Here is a 19,693-nt window from a genome sequence, read left to right as displayed (position 1 = left end):
TAATGTTATTACAGAGACCCAACAGTTCCCACCATGAGCAAGCACTTTGATGACAGTGGCAAGAAAGAACTTCCTAAATCAGACAGGTGGGAGTAACTTAATCTATTATTAAAGAACTCGGAATGATGATGAAACTCTTCTGCCATTAATCACATCTACATGGAGAGTACAGTATTACCTCTTAGGGAGCAGTAATTGAACTATTTTAGGGGCAGTAATGTTTATTAAGAAATTAAGGAAATTGTAAAGCAGCAGTTGTTCAATGCAGTCACTACACATGTCGTCAAAATCCAATCCAAGCTTTCATTTTGACTTCTGTGGAACAAGTGCTCTTAACTCTCTGGTTGATTAATTCAAAATACCTACACTCATGAAACATTGCATCCTGCAACTGTATATGATCAAGACACAAAACTACAGAAAGTTACATAACACAGCTGAAACATTTCTCAGGTCTTGCATCATGGTCTTCTTGGCAGCTGTGCTCTACTTCCTCCAGTGGAGTCTTTGTGTCCAACAATTCCTCAGTGTGGAGTCGTGGCTGTAGCAGTTTGTGACAGATGTAGACAGATGTCAGTGCTTATAGATATATATCACACTGTATATAACATATAGAATCTGTAGCGTTGGAATCAGTAAACAATATTGCAGCCCATCTGGAAAGTAGAGAGGACACTGATATATCTGGAAGAGACAAGCAGAAGGAGAGGTGTTTAGAAAACCTCTTCACAGCTGCAACAGGTTGCCAAAAGCCTGTTAGTATTTTTGTTTGAAGGGCTAACACAGATGGTAAGACAGGAGATTGACTGAACTCTGTTTGTTCACAACCCACATATGGGTCTTCTTCTTCTACCGTAGCAACTTTAACTAGAATTTTTGCATTTCCAGGAGAAAATGCACGTGATTGCTGCATCTACTGCTGTTGCTTCTGGTGATTGATGTGTGCATTCATCAAATTTGATTCGACTGTTTTCCCTTCCATACAAAATGTACCTTGTAACTTGATGAATAGCAAATTCTTAGAATTTATGAAAATAATAACCTTTCCCCTATTTGTCCCAGTCAATACCTCTAAAATATTGCTGATCCTGTTATTAAAAGTGATGGTATTCGGTTAACCAGAGACATCATTTATCATTTAAATCCAAACTTATAGACAGGACATGAACAAGCAAAAACCTTATTAATAGATCCTCTCTTGGCAACACTAAGAGAGACGCAACTGAGGATGCAACCGACCAGTGTAATGATGTCCAGATGTTGAATGGGCTCCTGTCCTCAAATAGCATTTTGTTGCTGCAGTTACGTAAGAGTCGCTCCACCCTCCTGCTCTTATATCAGAATCTGTTGGAGAAAAAAAACATGCCTGGTTCATGACTTTACTGTCGTTAAAAGCAATCTTCTGACAAGCGTTTGATTTTCAGTTGGTGAAATATTGCATCATTTAGTGCTGTGCCTATAGATTTTAAATCATGCTCTACCATGTCTTAAAGGCGAAAGTCTTAAAGTATTTTAGATGTTTGCGGGTGGTTGTGGTTCAGAAAAGTGCTGGAAGCTTCTGTATGCTCATACCGACACGTATACACACACACACACAGTATATATTTAGGAGGAACAGTGAGTGGAACAACTTAAAGAGCTAACACACACCCCGTCCTGGATGACCCCTCCAACAGAAACAAAGAATTAATGTGTTGTTCAGTGTTTAGCAAAAACACCATCGTGCACTACTCTTGCATGTAATAGGAGGTAATTCTGTAACGCACACATGAAAATGTAGTATCACAATCATAAGTCTGCCTTGAGATTATGTACTGTCACAACATTAATGTCCCCCTTAATGTTCACATATACAATCTTTTTTTCTATCCAGTATGTCTGTGTGGATGTTCCAGGCCTTTGTCACACAAAGCAAACAATGAAAGGATTATTTAATGGGGATTATGTGTATTTGGTGGTTTGACCAGACTTGCTTGACCCAGAAGTTGCCTTTACTTTAGGAATTTCAGCGTAAACTGTGCCTCCTGGGGCTTTTTCAGAATGACAAACATGCTCTGAGGGGGGGAAGGGGCAATAGGCCTGCCACTTGTATCGAACCTTTCAAAGTAGAAATCGTTGGCATGTCAGGACAATATGGAGAGGGCTTTGGGGAATTTGGGGATTAAGAGATTGATGGAATTCCTCTGGTCGGATGATAACTAGTGTCAGACTCTGTGATCAATATTTCATTCTGTATGTAATGAGTCATCACTTATCTATCAAATGTCTTGATCTGTCCTTCTATGGTGCATATGATTGTGATAAATGCTTCATTCATTTCTGCAGACTCTTTGCAAAGATTATATAGAAAAACAGTTTATGTTATGAGTAACATTGTTTAACATAATGTGGACATTAATGTCAATCTGATGAGTTTCAGTAAAGACTGAACAGCTTTACGTATTTATAACTTATTTTGTTTTGCATGTTTATGCACAAATGGACCCGGCGGTTTTTACGACAGTAATAACAATAAGTAGCACCCCCATCCTTCAAGCAACCTGCAATCAGCAGCTGAGTTGGACAGACGTGGCACTCTGGGGTGGGGGCAGGGCTAGAGATCTTGCAACTTCTGTTGAAGCACGGAAACTACTGAGGGAAGCTTTTAAAGTTCTGGAAGTTTCCATTTGAAATGAGACATATGTGTAACAAGGTTAATAAAAATAAAATGACTGCTTTTCCTCTGGAAACATTTGCAGACAATGTGCCCATTCACTGATGTCTTGCCTTGTGAGACTGCAGAAGCGTGGTGCTTCAAAGATGCTCATACACTCATATTTTCAACAACTGCAAAAACAACATTGACGCGCTACAGAGTTCATATTAAAATACACTTATTTTTTACATTTTATATGTGATATAAGCAGTGCTAGAGATTGAGTCAGCAAGCAGCATGAGGACCTCGAGGCTGAGGAGTATTTCTGTAAATCAGCAGCTAAGACTGACCGAGAATCAGATTCTCTCCTTGCGTCTCTGTCTGCAGCCACTGCTGGGAAAGTTTCAAATCTGAGCCCAGACCAGTGCCGAAGAGTTAACCTCAGCCGACCCCCATCATTCCTGTGGTTTCAAGTGGGACGTCCCAGCTCCCAACTTCCTGAGGAAAGGCAGACAGCCTTATTTGCATATCCCATTCCCACTTCTAGAAAGTTCTCTCTCAGGATATATAGAGCAGGAGAGAGTGTTGCAGTTACACTTTTCACCAGGACACAACTCAGAGAAGAAACCCAGTGAATCTGTGCCAGGTAAGGATTAAAAGATAACTTGCTTCAAGGAAGGAATGCAGACGGTGAAAGGGGCTGCTTTGTTTTTATGGTTTAAAGTCACAGTGCAGCATTTCTCCCATTTTCAGCATTGTTTAAACACCCAGTCTGGCTTTTTGATTAATCCATCGCTTTCTGATGATGAGAAGTTCAAATCTGTCCTCTAGAAACGAGTGCTGCTTGACGGTGGCACTGCTTCACTGGATGAAAGATTTTTTTTCTGGTTCGCACTCAGCCAATGAAAAAAGTTTACATGTCTGATTGTGAATGGGTTTTAACTAACTTGTGTAGTAACCTAACTTCAGCACAAATGTTTTAAATCTAAAGGTTGAAAACTGGGAAATAAGATGAAGAAATTAGACAACATAGAATATGTCTCCACCAGAGCCTGTATAATGTTCTACTGCCTGCTCTATGGAGATTACTACATACACCTCTTGTCTTTCAGAATGAAAATCGCAGACATCAAAACGTCTCAAGGTATCCGAACATGATGCAAAGTCATTTCTGCTGTATCACAAATATCTAAATACAGGGATGCAGACAACATATCTCTGCGCTCAGAATGGTGGAGAGGGAACAGAAACGTGTTCAGAGATGCCGTTGCAGCTGGTTAATTACAGCCTTATGCATTTAGTCCTTTGGTGAACAAAGGAAGTGATGGGATGAGTTAGATATAGCCTGCAGGCACACGCCCTTTCTCTGGAACAAAAGATAGCTCAGCGTGCCGCTACAGAGAACATGTAAAAGTATCAAAGACTGCACTGCATGTCTACACAGTGAAACACAGGGATTTCTGGCTCAACAAGTTGTTAAAGTCATCAAAGTGCAGACGTGCAACAGCCTGCATCAATTACAATAAATGTAGAGAACAAGGAGGCATCGTATTTCAGTGCTGAGTCGGTGCAGAGCTTCACTCTGGGTGGACGGCAGCTCCAGCTGTACAGCTAAGCCTCAGTTGCTGCTGACGTGGTGAGGAACATGTCTGCCTGAAACTGGAGGCACTCCCAAGCCATGGTGTGGGCTGAGCCAGCCCTGCCCTGCCACTAACAGCTTCACATCCCAATCATTATCTCCTGGCACTATCTCTCTGAGATCTAATTGTATTAAATTAAAGTATTCATTCACTCTACAAACCCACCCTGAGGAGATATTCTGACATGTGCCTTCCATCTCAAACTCAATACACATATGTGATTTATTTTAGGAAGCCAACCCAGCTTCATGTAATGTTAACACTTCCTTTGTCTATTGTTCCTTCTTCCCAGGCTGCTGCCGCTGCTTTCAGAGACACACAGGATGTGGATGACAAACGTTGTAGCTCTGTGTCTGCTGGCCCTCGTGGCCTCTGCAGAGGACAAGAAGCTGAGCAGCCATGCCATCACGCTGGCTGATAACAGCGCCAATCTGGCCTTCAGGTCTGAAGCCTATATATTACCGTGATTACAATTAAGTGCATATTATGATGGTGGTACACTTGGCTTTGCGTAAGCATTCTTTGTTACATTTCAAATAATCTTGCTTGTCATTTTGATTTAGCCTCTACCACAAAATGGCAAAGGAGAAAGACATAGAGAACATCCTCATCTCTCCTTTGGTGGTGGCCTCCTCTCTGGGAATGGTGGCTCTTGGCGGCAAGGCCTCCACTGCCTCCCAGGTCAAAACTGTTCTCAGTGCTGACAAACTGAAGGATGAGCAACTGCATGCAGGCCTGTCCGAGCTGATCTCTGAGGTGAGTACAACAAAATAAAATACTTCATGTAAGATTTAATTGCGTGTTATGCATTCCCAAATTTAAAATTGATATCATGATTTTTCTTGCCTGCCTCCTTTATTGTTCTATTTTGGTACCACAAGAGGACCCAGGCTCAAACTACACCCTCAGTACTTTCCATTGCTCATTGGTCACAGTTTATACGTTGCTCCTTCCCAGGTGAGCAATGTCAAGACACGCAACACTACCTGGAAGATCAACAACCGCCTGTATGGCCCCAGCTCTGTCTCCTTTGCTGATGATTTTGTGAAAAACAGCAAGAAGCATTACAACTACGACCATTCAAAAATAAACTTCAGGGACAAGAGGAGTGCAGTGAGCTCCATCAACGAGTGGGCAGCCAAGTCGACAGGTGGCAAGCTGGCTGAGGTCACCAAGGATGTGCAGAACCCAGATGGAGCCATGATTGTCAACGCCATGTTCTTCAAGCGTGAGTATAAGTAGTGTCTTTCATTTAAATCTTTTCTAATCATAGCCGAAACACATAGAGATGTCAAAGGATTTTGCAGCTGTGTGAGTGTGTTCTCTATGTTTTCTCCCACAGCTCACTGGGATGAGAAATTCCATGATAAAATGGTGGACACACGTGGTTTCCTGGTTACCCGCTCATTCACCGTTGGTGTTCCCATGATGCATCGTACAGGTGAGTTTCTCCATCAGTGCTGCTTCTTACTGTCTTCAAAACTGATTCTGCCAACAAAAATGCAAGCAAGATAAGATATCTGATTTATCTGCACTTCGCAGGCCTGTACGACTTCTACGAGGACAAAGAGAACCGTGTCCTTGTGCTGAACATGCCTCTGGGCCAGAAGCAGGCCTCTATGATCTATATCATGCCGCACCACCTGGAGCCCCTGCAACGTCTGGAGAAACTCCTGACCAGGAAGCAGGTGGACACATGGCTCAGCAAGATGGAGAACAGTGCTGTGGCCATTTCCCTCCCCAAAGTCTCAATGGAAGTCAGCCACAACCTGCAGGTAAATGGTGGCAATTTCTCAGATCGATGGTTGTTAACAGTACAAAGTTATAGACCCTTTGACCTGAGCAATCCTCTGTCTTTTCTAGAAACATCTGGCTGAGCTCGGCCTGACTGAGGCTGTGGACAAAGCCAAGGCCGACTTGTCCAACATCTCTGGAAAGAAGGACCTCTATCTCTCCAACGTCCTCCACGCCTCAGCCCTGGAGTTGGATGTGGATGGAAACCCGTATGACTCCAGCATCTTCGGCACCGAAAAGCTGAGGAACCCCAGACTTTTCTACGTAGACCATCCCTTCATTTTCATGGTGAAGGACAACAAGACCAACTCCATCATGTACATCGGCAGAGTGGTTAGACCCAAAGGAGACAAGATGCGTGACGAGCTATAATGTTAATGTTGTGAATTGTGATGGTAGCTTTGTTATTTGTGAAATGATGGCAGGAAACTGTGTGTATTTTTGGTGTTACCTCATGAGCACATTCCAATATGCAATCTGTGGACTGAGTATCTGAGCTTACTGTTTTTAAACACGCTATACCTTCCCAGGGAACAATTCTGTAAAACGTTTGGTCTCAGCCTTAAGCCCCCTTAGATTGAATGTTTTCAATTACAAATATGTATTTGAGATTTCCTTAAAACAAACAGCTGTTGGCGTAGCAGGCAACATGCTTATATTAAGTATGATCCCCTTTTCTTCACACCCTGTTTTTGCCAGTATTGGTTCTGCTATTATCCGTGTTAATTTACCTTTAATGTTTAAAGAAAAAAAGATCTTTGTACAAGCTTGTTTTACACACGCTTGCAGTTTTATTTTGCCACCATTCTGCACTGAATTGTTGTCCCTGCTTGAGCTGAGCTTGCTGAGGAAAGGTGGCAAATGCCTCGTGCTTAATGTTCACTTGCCAACCACACTGTGTCATTTTGTTGCTGTAGGTATTTTCCACAAAGCAGCTGTTGGAATTGTGTGATTATGTAATAATGTGTTCATTATTCAATAAAAAAAGAGAAAAGGATCTTCATGTGTGTGTTCTAACTTTGCAAAGCATGTCTGAAAACCATCCGAACACAGTTGTCACCGTGCTCTGCAGTGATGAACAGAGGAATGTGAGCTCGCAAGAGTTAACATCTCACAGGAAAAGGACAACAATCTTTCCAGTCGGCTGAAGGTCAAACAGTCCTCCCAGGTCTGGAATGTGTGGATCTGACGATGAGGGCCCTTCCCTTATATTGCTAATCTGCTGTAGACAACTATCCAGAGAATTTCATGATTAATTTCCCTCACCACCACTAGCCTTGATATCAAAGTGAGTGGGACCCTTGTTGGGACGTCCCACACAAAGGAAAAGCAGACGCTGCAGTGCAAAAACTGGAGTGCAGTGTTCTCATGGTGAGTGGGAAACTCTACAAATAAAAAGGTGTTGCTGCAATACAACAGTAGGTTGACAAAATAATCAAAACCTGTAGTTGTAAACATGCCTGTCATGCAGCCTAAACATTGATGAGAGACTCAAAATGTTTTTAAAAAATACATCAAAGAATGCTAAAACAATAAAAACACTTCTCTCCTAACAAATTATGTAAACCCTTTGTAAGAAACAAATGTCTTTTGGGTTTCTGTGTCAGAGCTGTAGCACCACCCTCTGGTTGCAAAGAGGAAGAGGATAGGTTACACTGTGAAGAAGGCCAAACGATGGAGGTGATACAAATCAATGATTTAATTCCTCAATGATGTCATATTTACACCTAGATACATACATACACCTTATACTTTGCATTGCAGTGATAATATACAAGACAAATAACAACATATAAATTACACAATATACATGTTTCTGACCAACTCTGCTGTTGTTTTGTACACCAAGAATGAAGCTGCTCGTATATTCAACATTAATATGATGAGATTCTGGGGATTATTTCCAAATGTTATTAAAAAAGTAGTAATAATAATAATTGGTTGAGGTTCGGTTGAGAGGTGACTTCATATTTGGGGTTCGGGTCAAAACAAAACTTTCACAAATAAACTTCAATCAAATAACATTTTAACATCATCATCTATTTAATTTCATTCCGTTTTTAATAAATTGCAGTGAACATGTTGCTTTTCATTTTTCACTCAAAACCACTCACTGTCCATAATGAAAACAAATCTATTCAATGCGCCTTAGCAGATATTAATTTGGACACTAGATGGCGCTCTTCAGCTAGAGCACAACTCTCAGACGCACCATGCATCTGTGAAGGAAACCACACCTGAACTTCTGGGAACACAAAACCAGCTGTACCACTTCTGTGCTGACACTTTGGAAACAGCAACATGTTTCACTAAGGGGCCTTAAGATTGTATTGACTATACGGGAAAAACTTAATGAATTAATTCTGCTGCATTGTCATTACTTTCCAAGTGCTGTCACCCTGTAAATAAAAGGGTGACAGCTTAAAAGAAAGGTAAATCATTTGTAGGAATGGGCTCGAATGGACTTGACCGACTTTGCTCTAATACAGTAGAAATAAAAGTGGCAAATGTCTCTTTTGATAATTATATACAATAGCAGCCTTTGCTTCCAACTTTGGAACTTTGGCTAATAACATCATATTCAGCCATACCTAAATAACAGCCTCGGCCCCACGACTCTATTATGAGCTTTCGTGGCAAACTAAAAACAGACATTATCACCAGAAAATATAACATTTCATTTTGAAATAGGCGTTTGGGGCGTTTAATCTTCCGATGGGTGAACCTCTAGTTGCCCGGAAAAAGGTGGCCACTCAGTGGCCAGTGAGTGCAGAGGGGAGTTAATGGGTGCATCCTTCATTAAGGAGCGGCGCAGTTTCCCCAGTGCTGCTGGCAGCAGGTACGTAGGCAGGTAATGCGACAACACTCATTACATTAGCACCGCCGTGTTCTGCTGCGGTGGCTGCAGGCAGATTAGCCAGTCGAGGGACAATCCTCTTAAACAAGTCTGCATTAAGCCACAGTGAGAGGCTGGGTGGTGCTCTCTGTCCTCTGCCTGCCCCTCCCAGCTCTTTGCCTCTTTCTTTCTCTGGATGTGTCCTCCTCTCCTCTGCTCCTCAGGGTTTTGCTTCTTTCACATCTTTCCTTCTCTTCCTCTCATTCAGATCTTTTTGTCCACCTGCCTGTTGGCCTTGCGAAAAAGGGTCTTGATCTCCTCTGTCACCATCACCTGCCAGTTGTCCCTAGTAAATACAGAGGTTGGAGTTAAGACCAATATTGTATTTCATGATGAGCTCTGGGATTCAAAGACAAACATACCATGAAAGCATACCACAAAGCAGACAAAAAAAACACGCACCAAATGCTGGCAAAAACACAGTAAAATAAATGAGAGTTAATTATGAAATTGTGGCACAATAAAAGTGAATGAACTAAACAAAGAGGGCTTTCCCCAATCTGCTTAAGAAGATGTAGAAGGTGATAAGATCAAGAGATTAATGAGACTAGTAGATCACAGAGCAATCAATAAGGTTCAAGAGTGAATGGGACAGAACTGCATGCGTGCAGGCTCACAGGTTGCATTTAGTCACATCAAAACTGACAGCCACAGTGACATTTCAACACAACACCAGCTGCCATGCAGGTCTCTACCTCCTGTGTTTGGACTAAGAGGGTCAAGCCTTTTTCTCAGCTTTCTTTCTCCTGTACGCAGCTACATCGTCAGGGTTCAGCCCGTGATTGTCTTCCCTGAAGCAACATTCAGATAATTGCAATTTGAGTCCAGAGTATTTCAGTGGCAGGAGGCAGTTGCATGTTGATAACACATAGTGAAATGTGACATTCCTTAAAAGATACCTGTAAACAGAACTTTGAAAACAAGTGATCATTTCTGCCGAGGACGTCTGCTTGAAAACAGGGTGTCAATGGCATTTATACACTTTTATATCAGATGGGAGGAGGGTCTCATGAGTAAGTGTGTCCCTCTTTCTTTTTTAATCACTACTTATACACATTTAGTGATTATTTTAGGATTTAGCCACACCAAAAGTGCAAGGAGTAACTGAAGCTCTTACCCTGGTTTGATCTCTGGCGGTTTTGGCAAAGGCTTTGTAAAGTTTGTTTTCCCCACAAGCCAGTATGTCTCTTCAATACCTTTACCCTGAAAAAAACCCCACAAAGGCATGGATTAATATGCCTCAATTACCAAATACTGAGGTTAAATGTTAAGTGAGACTCTGTGGGCTGTTAGGTTACCTTCAGCTCTGTCTTGCCTCTGACTTCTATTTTATAACCCTCATTGAGAGAATGGAGGATCTTCACAGTGTTCATATTTACATGGATTCTATAAGCTGCGGGACAAAGAGAAGAGAAGAGGACATTAGACCAAAACAAGACATGAAACAACACAACAAAACACGGTGGGTTAATGCACAGGACACTCACGCAGCCCAGTGGATTCCATACGAGAGGCAGTGTTGACGGTGTCTCCAAAAAGGCAGTACCGAGGCATAGTCAGACCTACCACCCCAGCGACACAGGGGCCTGGAAATACAAAGAAATGAAGCCACTTGTCCAGTGTAAAGATGGATCTGACAGTAAATCTGAATGGAGTGGGAGTGAGAGTGAGAGGACGTTACAAAGTCCAATTTCACACCACAGTCTAAACTGTGTTGTTTTGCCCGCCAGCTGCTGCAGCCTAGCAACACTACACTGTTTTGAACACTCCACCACAATCTTATTTTGACTGTAGAGGTGATGGATGAGACCACATGTCTCCTCTGAGGTGGACCATCATCAGACAACAGATGTAAATGATGCAGTTGAAATAAGCCCCACAGTCACCCTCACATTCACTGTGGCGGGAAAATCATTTTTTCATAATCTGCAAAGAGAGCTGTGCTCGGGTCCTGGATCACCTGCTCAACTGGAGCAGAAGGTTAATAATGTAAACAGCGTGATGGAGACTCTCTGGCTTTGCACCGTCTCACCTGAGTGGATTCCTATGCGTATCCTGACGGGCACGTCTGGCATGTGCCGCATATGGAAGGTTCCTACTGAGCTGAGGATGTTCAGAGACATGTTGGCGATCTCAGCAGCGTGCTTGTTGCCGTTTCTCTTTGGCAGACCAGATGCTACCATGTAAGCATCACCAATGGTCTCCACCTGGATAATGTCAACATATTTATTCAGTCATGGGCACGTCAGTGTGTGTCTCTCTATGTATTGTCTGTGGTGGAAGGAGGAATAATACGTCAAAAGTTCTTCTACCCTCAATGCAAACAACATTCAACAACAACATCTCATTTGCCAACACACTGGCTGACACTACCACTGGTTGAGCACATTCTCTGACCTTGTAGACGTCGTGGTTGCTGAGCACGGCGTCAAACAGGGAGTAGAGGTCGTTGAGAAGGTCGACCACCTCGATGGGATCGCTGAGCGAGGAGATGGTGGTGAAGCCTACAATGTCGCTGAAGTAGATTGTCACCTGGTCAAAGTACTCTGGCTCCACTGTGGCACCGGTCTTCAGGGCCTCAGCCACAGAGCTGGAGACAGAGGGGCAGAGACATTACAGGAATCAGATGATCAGGCTTTTTATCAGGTAACTGTAACTAAACTGTGCGTTACATTTATTAGATATATCAAGGTTACATCCAGTTTACATTATTGTAAGAATGTTTGGGTTTTCTTATGTTTGTGTGTGTGTGTGCAAACTCACGGTGGGAGCATCTCTGACAGTAACTTTTCTGTTCTGTGTTTTTCCACCTCCAGCTCCTCCGTTCTCTCTCTGATGAGGTCCTCCAGGTTGGAGCTGTACTGCTCCAGCATCCTCAGCATGGAGTCAATGATGTTGGTCTTCTTACCCTTGTTGATTAACTTGAACTACCCACAAAAAAATACAGAATCGTGTTAAACAGTAAGTTAATATTCCTAAAATAAGGCCACAATGGTGCAGTGGTGGAATGTAACTAAGTACATGTACTCAAGTACAATTCTGGCATACTTGTACATTACTTGAGTATTTCCATTCTATGCTACTTTGTACTTTTACTCCACTACCGTTCAAAGGGATCTATTGTACTTTTTACTCCACTACATTTATTTGACACTTATAGTTACTAGTTAATTTTTACATTAAAAACATGACATGCTTATATGATATTATGACGTACTGTACTGACACCCAGTGTCTAAAATTCGCCCCACATTGACGAACTACAACATTAAAATGCTCTTATATGTATTTGTTAGTGATAAAAACAGAATAATATAATATAATATTATCATTATTATAGTTTTAATACTATAATTCTGTGAACAGAGCCATTCTGTATAATAACTACTACTTACATTTTGTATTCAAGACTTTTACTTGTAATGGAGTATTTTTAGCCCACAGTATTTCTACTTTTACTTAAGTAAAGGATCTGAGTATTTCTTCCACCACTGCATGGGTGTCTCCAAAAATGTACCCTGTCAAAGATCTCATCAAACGTTGGTCTGCGGTCTGGCAGTTCGCTCCAGCACTGCTTCATCAGCTGGATACACTCCAGAGGAGCCTGGTCCGGGGCCACAGTGGGGCGGCACATTGGAGGAGGCTTCTTCACCTTTCGGATGATCTCTGTTGAGGAGGCGGGACATGTTTCAAATTAAAATATGAACCATACCAGAATTCTGTTACACCGTTGGCTGTGAGCTCTGTTGCATGAAAACAGCATGACAGCCAAACCAAAAAGTTGTAAATATTGGCGTTATCTATCTAAACATCTCTAATAGTGTCTCCTCCCTTCTGATAGATACACACCCTCGGGTGGCAGGCCCAGCATGCAGTACGGTGGCCCCCTGACCACCACCTCTTGGAGGATGATAGAAAAGCTGTACACGTCTCCCTTGTAGGTGCCTTTACGTGAGATTGCAAGGTCCCTTAAGAACTCTGGAGCTGTCCAAAACAGATCTGAGTGAAAAGATGTAGAATTAGGGTGGGAACAGGATATCAGTCACTACCAACCGTAATACATGCATTGCTTGAACATGAGTTAAAGCCTTGTTGTAGACACAATCATCACTATTTCGTGTGTATTGAAAACCAGCTGGGTTCTTTCTACAACATGTACTGTACATGCAGTAGGCCTAGAAAGGGTTATTTTAAAGAGTTGATGGTACCTTCAGGAGGAGGTTCTTCTATAGAAGCTTTCTGAGACTCCAGCAGCTCATTGAAGCCATAGTCAGTAATCTTGAGGACAAAACGGCCGTCTACCACACAGTTACGAGATTTTAGCCTGCCATGGGGGAAATCTCTGTGGTGAAGGTATTTCATACCCTGGAAGCACAATATGTTCAACAGTGTATCACAAAGGAAACATCACACAATAAACTGCGCACATACAAGCCAACAAAGATAATGGCGACGACCAGTGTACAAGTCAGGTAATGCTGTGTATGTTCAGTATGTCAGTGTTTACCTTGATGAGGTCGAGGACAAGTGAGGACTTGAACATCCAGTCTAATTTAACGTCCTCGTTCCTCAGCAGGTCCTGCAGACTGCCCCGCGAGCAGTGCTCCGTCACCACCGCAAACATGGAGCAGTCCGAGAAGAAGCCGAGGAACGGATTCACGTTCTCGTTTCTCAGGTCTTTCATCTGAGAAAGCAGATAAACAGGTTCATGGGATGTTCTTGTTTATCTGAGACAATCATAACACCATATTAATCTACAGTATTTATGTTCACTGGAAGTCCATGTACAGTTTTTAGCCTTTAACAATATCTTGGCTGCAACCTAAGTTGCCCTGAGTACAAAACCTGTGTATGACGTGAAGGATCCAATCAACTTAATGACAGTACAATACAATTCTGTGCCAGTGTTTTTTTATGAGTCAAGCCACCTTTCTGAAAATCTTGGTCGTGCTCTGCTTCACTTCTCTGAACTGCCCCTCCTCAAATTTCTTCAGCCACACCCAGTCGCCCTGGAAGAGAAGCCGTGTTGTTACAGTAGGATCAAACTTTTCTTTTGAGTACTGTCTTTCACATTAAGCTTTCAGAAATGTTGCAAATAAAAAACAGATACTTTTAGATGTCTTTAAAGAGGCATTAAACTATTATGTGTTTTTTTTTGCCTGTTCAACCACCATCCACAATGTTTACATGATGTGTGATTCCTGATTAAAAATGACCTAAATCTTACAGAAAACTTGCCATTAAAGTCATTTTTGAATTAGGCTGACAAAAACATACATAAAACCTTATTCTAAACAACTGACTATACTAAATTCTTGACACATTCAAAAAATGGACATGGACATGTGCTTCACAAGGATACCCTTCCTTCCTTCCCTTAAACACATGCATTTTCTAAATATTGTCTATACATACAGGCTGATGCAACAAGTGCAATGACTCTGTCAGCGTTACCTACCTCATACACAGCTACATTGGTGGTCTCATGAGTTGCCGTCTGCATGCTGTTCACAGAGTGCGAGTGGTCAGCAGATTTCTCATCTAGAGCGCTCTTGGACTCGCTCAGATCCTCTAAAGTGATTTTCTGCGGGACATCAAACACCATCAAACAAGATTTGATAGAAATTAGTTGCATTTTGAACTAACATTCAATGTGTTATGTCCAAGGAATGTGGAATAAACATGAACAACAGATTTAATTGTGCCAAAGTTTAATTTGATGACTGGGAGACAGTGATGCTGCTTACCTTTTTGCTAAGCTGAGGATTGATAAACGTGAGATCCTCTAAGGTCAGGAGGATCCGATTGGGACCTTTGACCAGCTGGATTTGTTGGAGTCTCCTCCTGCCAAAGAGATTTAGAACATTTAAGGAAATCAGTTCAACCAATGGCAGTGGGCTTCCTAAAACTATCTCAGAGGTCATCTTTGGAGCAAAAACAGATGATGAACAAGAAAAGCTCGTCCTTATATGACAACTACTTTTAGTCTCCTGCTAGCATATGGTACTCAGATGGGAAGATATTAAATGAGGGTAAGTTATCAAGTCTCTACTTTTGGAAAAGCTAGCACCAACTTGAGTCAAAATCTCAAAACTCAAAAATGCTCAACACCATAGAGTATGTGAATACATCTTGTCTGATACAAAAATGCCTCCACTTAAAATTGGTGGGAAAGATGGAAGAGGAAAGTATGAAAGAGAAGCACAAGGTTTGTTTGTATTTACAGGCTGTACCTGATATAAAGACTTATAGCGAGCCCTCCTACAGCCAGAGTGAAGATGACAGCAAACACCACAATGATATAGGTGACCTCCACACCTGAGGATGAAAACAGGTAACTTGATGTTGAGGAAAATGAGGACTGATGAATACATGACACAATAATTGGAGAATATGCTATAAAAATGTGAAGACTTCCATAGCAAACACAAACATGATGGTGCACACATGACGAAGCGAAGCCTCTTACCGCCCGTGCAGACGGCATTCTTGTCAAACCAGCAGCTGGAATCGGACCGCGGTGGAGATCCTCCAGGAAAATGAATGGACCTCCCAGCAAAACGAAGCACTCCGGACGTTAGATCCACCAGATAGGTCTGGTACAGCTTGCCCCCCCTGTTGTCAGAGTCCAGGACGACATAGGTGGTCTTAACATCACCGCTAGTGTCCACCAGGACCTTCTGGTTGAAGCCACTGAAGGTTATGTTCTTTGTGAAGTAGGCCAGGTTTGAGCCTGACAGCAGCATGCCTCCTCTCCTGACATTGTGGATGGACTTGGCCAACAGGTAGATACTGTTATAGATGGTCCCAAATAATGGGTTTACCTGCAAGGGGCACAAGACATGATGTATTAGTAGTATTTCTTGTGTATTGTGTAATATTTCAACTATTTTAAACGATCCTCTCTAGAAATGTGGATTCACAAATCAAATGTTTCACAGTTGGGCTGACATAGAGGGTTCGTTGATAATAGAAACAAAAATACAAAGTAAAGGATGTTTTTAGTACGATAAGACACTGAGTGTGTGTGTTTTTAGTGCGATAAGCGTGAGTTGAAATGAGAGGAACCTGTGAAAAGACTATGTTGGGTATATGAGGTGATGAACGGCAACAGCAAACCCAGTCTCGTTTTGCTAATGACAGGGCTCATAATACTGATAGACATCACAAATGCATGAAATCATTTTTCGTTTGAAAATTTGAATAAACTTTCCTGGACGGTCTTTCCTTGTGCAGCTGTGGTGGAGTGATAGAAACACAATGAGTGAATTTTATTCTAAAAAAAGGAACTTTGGAAGATACCTGCTGTCTAACTCACACGGACTTAGTTTTGGCTGAACCTTCGAATGTCTTTTACACGCATTGAGGACTGTGGATTTTGTTCCCCATCTCTTCAACTGGACAATTACAGCAACCAATAACTTTTTCCAGTGTACATATGGACACGTGAGAGTAGTTTTAAGACAGGCTTGAAAAGAAAATGTGAACCTAGCTGTTATTTTTCTGGTGTGACATACATACTCTTCCTACCTGCTCTGGCTGCACAGCTAGCGTCACTTCATCGCTGCTCTTGGCAGCAGCGAACGCCTCGTTGAAGGACAGAGGCTCAGAGGCCATGGTGATAGTGAGCACAGCATCATAGGCCTCCCTCAGCCTGCTGTTGTTTTGTAGGGGGAAGTAGGAGACATTGGTGTAGGGCACGCTGTAGTGGAGGGTGTCGTAGGGCACAAACACATACTTCCCCGAAGTCATGCCCATTTTCTGTGCTTTGAGAAGAAAAGTAGCCTGCTGCTCCCCTCCAACCAGGATTGAGTGCATGCACATGATGATGACTGAAACAGACAAGGAAAGAAATAAAAAATAAGATGACTGAACTCTGTATCCTAATGATTTAATGTGTCAGTAGGTGACAAGTACTCTAATTTACTCCTCAAGTGGAGAGACTGCACTGCACTGTTCACAATAAACCTACTTGAGTAAATGTACTTATTTGGACAGAATGCTTCTGAAGTGACAAGACATTACCGTCCACCATGTGGTCGCAAAGTCTTATTTCATACCTTATAAATTCAGTTCAAGAGGATGCAAACTGTCGGAATGTCTGAAATTAAACCACTGGTTCAAAAGTACTTCTTAAAAATCAGAAGTTAAATGAAATGGTAAATGATCTCACTTATATATGTGAGAAGTGAGTGCTGTTGCAAGGTGCTGGTCTCCATCCGGAGCAACTTCAGTGTCTTGCTCAAGGACACATCAACATGATGGGGGGAGCCAGCCCGCTCTAACCAGCTCTCCCCCCCCGTGCGACAGTGCTAACCACTGCGCCACCATGAAGCCCTAAGTTGGGGTGCCCTGGGGAATTGAGGAGCTGGCCATTAAATTGACCAAGAAACCTAGAAACCCAAGAAAATAAAGAAGTGAGTACTGTTGAAAACAAACAAATTACGCTGCTGTCCCAGTTCACCTTAACCACAAGGTGAAACCTGCAGTGTCAAAATGGCTTCCTGGTCAGCTGGTGAACTGATAAGCCTGCTGAACAGCATGTGTGCAGCTGGGATGTAGAGCAAATCAGGACAGCTGATTTTGATATTTGATATTTTGCAATTCTATAACTTGTTCACCTATGATGCAATATCTGCTCCTAATGTTTTTATATTACAGGTGTTATAAATTCACTATTTCAATAGTAGATTCATTATCTTATTCTACTTTGTGGTGATCTCTTCTTTAACATACATGTCATAATCTTACAGGCACATTTTGTAATGTAGCTATCTCCTGAGTTCAGTTCAGACTCACCCCTGATCTCTCCTGCAGCCTGGATCTTCCTCAGCGTGCTCTCCACCTCTGTCTCATTTATACCCATAGATGTAACCAGGCCAACTGGAAGCCCCTTGTTCCTCAGAGATGTAGCAACTCTCCCAGCGGTGTCTATCCAAATATCCTCATTGGATGAGACCACCACAACACTGGCCCACCTAAAGTGTTTCAACACGGTGAACAGCACCTCAGTGGGAAACGGCACAGCCCTAGCAAAGGTCGGGTATCCTGTGGCTCGGTCCAGCTCGTAGTTAACACAGCCGTAAGAGAAGATGGCCTTATCCCAGTTCTTGGCCAGCAGAGAAGCTGCAACACAGTATCCCGGGTTGGTGGGCCCCACGAACGCATCCGCCATCTTCTCATAGTAGATAAACGCAGTGAGGGCTTTGGAGGTTTCGCAAGGCTCCTGGAGGATGATAAAGTCCATTTTCAGGCCCAGATCCAGGTTTAGGTCTCCATTTATCCTGCTTACAGCGAGCCTGGCGGCCGCGGCAGGGAGGGCCCTGTAGTGAACAGGGTCGCAGTTCCAAGGCCCCAGGACCCCCACTTTGAATATTAAACAGCGGACACAACAAGGGAACGTCAACACTCCAAGGAGGACCCATAACAGAAAGTTATAAAAGGGCAGTGTCGTTAAAGTTGGCCTGCTTTTAATTGTGGGCATACATGCATGGTTGGACTCCCATAGCGCCCCTCTGAAATTTGGAGAAATATGTTGCATTGTCCTTCCAGGGTGTCCAAGGTAGTGAATCTTCGTGTTCACTAGGGAGGTTTCAATTACACCTGTGACACCTGCACAACAGGGTAAAAAAAAAAAAAATCTTGGTCTTTTCTCAGTGACAAATTAATGGCTATTTTGGGTCAAAAATGGCTGAATTTATGGCTGAACCACTTACCATATATTTGATGCCATCTGGACAGCTTCAAGGTCCGATGAGACAATCTAACAGGATCTGCTTTTCTGTAAACCGTCACCTAACCATCTCCCAAGACCTTACCTATTCACCCCGAGGATCCACGGTGAAGACACAGCCATGTCATTGTGTTTGGATTACGGGCTGAAAGTGACAGGCAGAGCTCGGCGCTGCGTCTGTCGCGTTTGGAGACAACTTCAGCACCCTGGAGAGCTACTTATGTCCCGCAGTCAGCGCCTCTGAAGGCTCCTGTGCGTTTCCACAAACAGCTCTGCTCACAGGCAGCATATCTGAAAAAGTAGGAACAATCACCTCGGGTCTCCTGTCTTTCATATGAATCTTGTACCAGTAAAAATAAAAAACAAATCACATATTCCAAATCGAGTTAAAAAAGAAAATCCGGTACAAAAATGAACAATCTTCCCCCCCAAAAGACGTAATTGAATAATATAAATTGAAGAGTATTTGATGTATTATCAATATAGGAGGCAAGTGTCAGCTTCAGGCCCATTCAATTAAATCCCTCCAAAGTGACCTGGGGCCAAAACGTAGGTGTTACTCACTAATCCATTTTCAGTGAGGCACAATATAAGAGGATTGACAACAGGCCTTAGTCTACTCTCAAAGCCTTGTTATCATGCAGGCTGGAGAGGCAACAAGGCCTTCCCCCATCAGTCAACACACTCCTCTGGAAGTACACTCACAGTCATTTTTGCTTTTTAAATTGCAGATATGATGATGATATGGATAATTTATTACATTCATATAATAAAAATACAAAATGGCTCTAGTAGCCTTGACCTCCACATGCATATAAAAATGAATATTTAGCCAACAAACATTTTCTGATGTGCAGAGTGGGGTCATTTTTTCTTGCCATGGAGACACCTCAGCCTCCATGGCACAAGACACCTGAACTGTGCTTTAATTGGTCTAATATGCCCGCAGTACAGCAGGTTAAATGAATTTGAACCCTGGTGGAATGGTGGTAATT

The 19,693-nt window shown here is 42.5% G+C and overlaps 2 protein-coding genes across 3 annotated transcripts; one reads left to right on the top strand and one right to left on the bottom strand.

The window, feature by feature from the left end:
* Window positions 1-3,240: 3,240 nt before the first annotated feature.
* On the top strand, window positions 3,241-7,066 carry serpinh1b (serpin peptidase inhibitor, clade H (heat shock protein 47), member 1b). 2 transcript variants are annotated; one of them, XM_070905441.1, is made up of 8 exons: window positions 3,250-3,281; window positions 3,748-3,779; window positions 4,568-4,717; window positions 4,839-5,031; window positions 5,233-5,503; window positions 5,618-5,716; window positions 5,818-6,050; window positions 6,139-7,066. In XM_070905441.1, the coding sequence occupies exons 3-8, from the start codon at window positions 4,599-4,601 to the stop codon at window positions 6,439-6,441; spliced, it is 1,218 nt and encodes a 405-aa protein (XP_070761542.1). In that variant the 5' UTR covers window positions 3,250-3,281; window positions 3,748-3,779; window positions 4,568-4,598; the 3' UTR covers window positions 6,442-7,066. The 2 variants fall into 2 exon arrangements, with proteins under 2 accessions (XP_070761543.1, XP_070761542.1); XM_070905442.1 differs by lacking the exon at window positions 3,748-3,779 and having other exon boundaries at window positions 3,241-3,281.
* A 2,103-nt stretch (window positions 7,067-9,169) lies between these two features.
* gucy2f (guanylate cyclase 2F, retinal) lies at window positions 9,170-18,506 on the bottom strand. The gene is made up of 18 exons (XM_070905409.1): window positions 17,765-18,506; window positions 16,496-16,797; window positions 15,435-15,789; window positions 15,199-15,283; window positions 14,713-14,809; window positions 14,424-14,549; window positions 13,894-13,974; window positions 13,473-13,649; window positions 13,174-13,330; window positions 12,815-12,964; window positions 12,483-12,631; window positions 11,729-11,892; window positions 11,363-11,555; window positions 10,998-11,172; window positions 10,453-10,551; window positions 10,264-10,358; window positions 10,083-10,168; window positions 9,170-9,251 (listed from the first exon to the last, which is right to left on the bottom strand). Exons 1-18 carry the CDS (start codon window positions 18,504-18,506, stop codon window positions 9,170-9,172), a joined length of 3,315 nt encoding a protein of 1,104 aa, XP_070761510.1.
* Between the last annotated feature and the right edge of the window lie 1,187 nt (window positions 18,507-19,693).

Source organism: Enoplosus armatus, chromosome 5 (assembly GCF_043641665.1).
Source record: "Enoplosus armatus isolate fEnoArm2 chromosome 5, fEnoArm2.hap1, whole genome shotgun sequence".
Classification (NCBI taxonomy): Eukaryota; Metazoa; Chordata; class Actinopteri; order Centrarchiformes; family Enoplosidae; genus Enoplosus; species Enoplosus armatus.
Note: the sequence above shows the minus strand (reverse complement) of the source record. Positions and strands in the feature narration are given on the sequence as shown.

What these genes read in the sequence shown, in the direction of transcription:
- gucy2f (XM_070905409.1), bottom strand. Translation starts at nt 18,506, where the DNA reads ATGCAACATATTTCTCCAAATTTCAGAGGGGCGCTATGGGAGTCCAAC. An exon ending in ATCCTCAGCTTAGCAAAAAG is followed by an intron (nt 14,550 to 14,712) that starts GTAAGCAGCATC and finishes GATGTCCCGCAG; the next exon opens with AAAATCACTTTAGAGGATCT. An exon ending in GAGGCAAGACAGAGCTGAAG is followed by an intron (nt 10,169 to 10,263) that starts GTAACCTAACAG and finishes GGTTTTTTTCAG; the next exon opens with GGTAAAGGTATTGAAGAGAC.
- serpinh1b (XM_070905442.1), top strand. Translation starts at nt 4,599, where the DNA reads ATGTGGATGACAAACGTTGTAGCTCTGTGTCTGCTGGCCCTCGTGGCC. An exon ending in AGCGCCAATCTGGCCTTCAG is followed by an intron (nt 4,718 to 4,838) that starts GTCTGAAGCCTA and finishes ATTTTGATTTAG; the next exon opens with CCTCTACCACAAAATGGCAA. An exon ending in TGTCCGAGCTGATCTCTGAG is followed by an intron (nt 5,032 to 5,232) that starts GTGAGTACAACA and finishes GCTCCTTCCCAG; the next exon opens with GTGAGCAATGTCAAGACACG.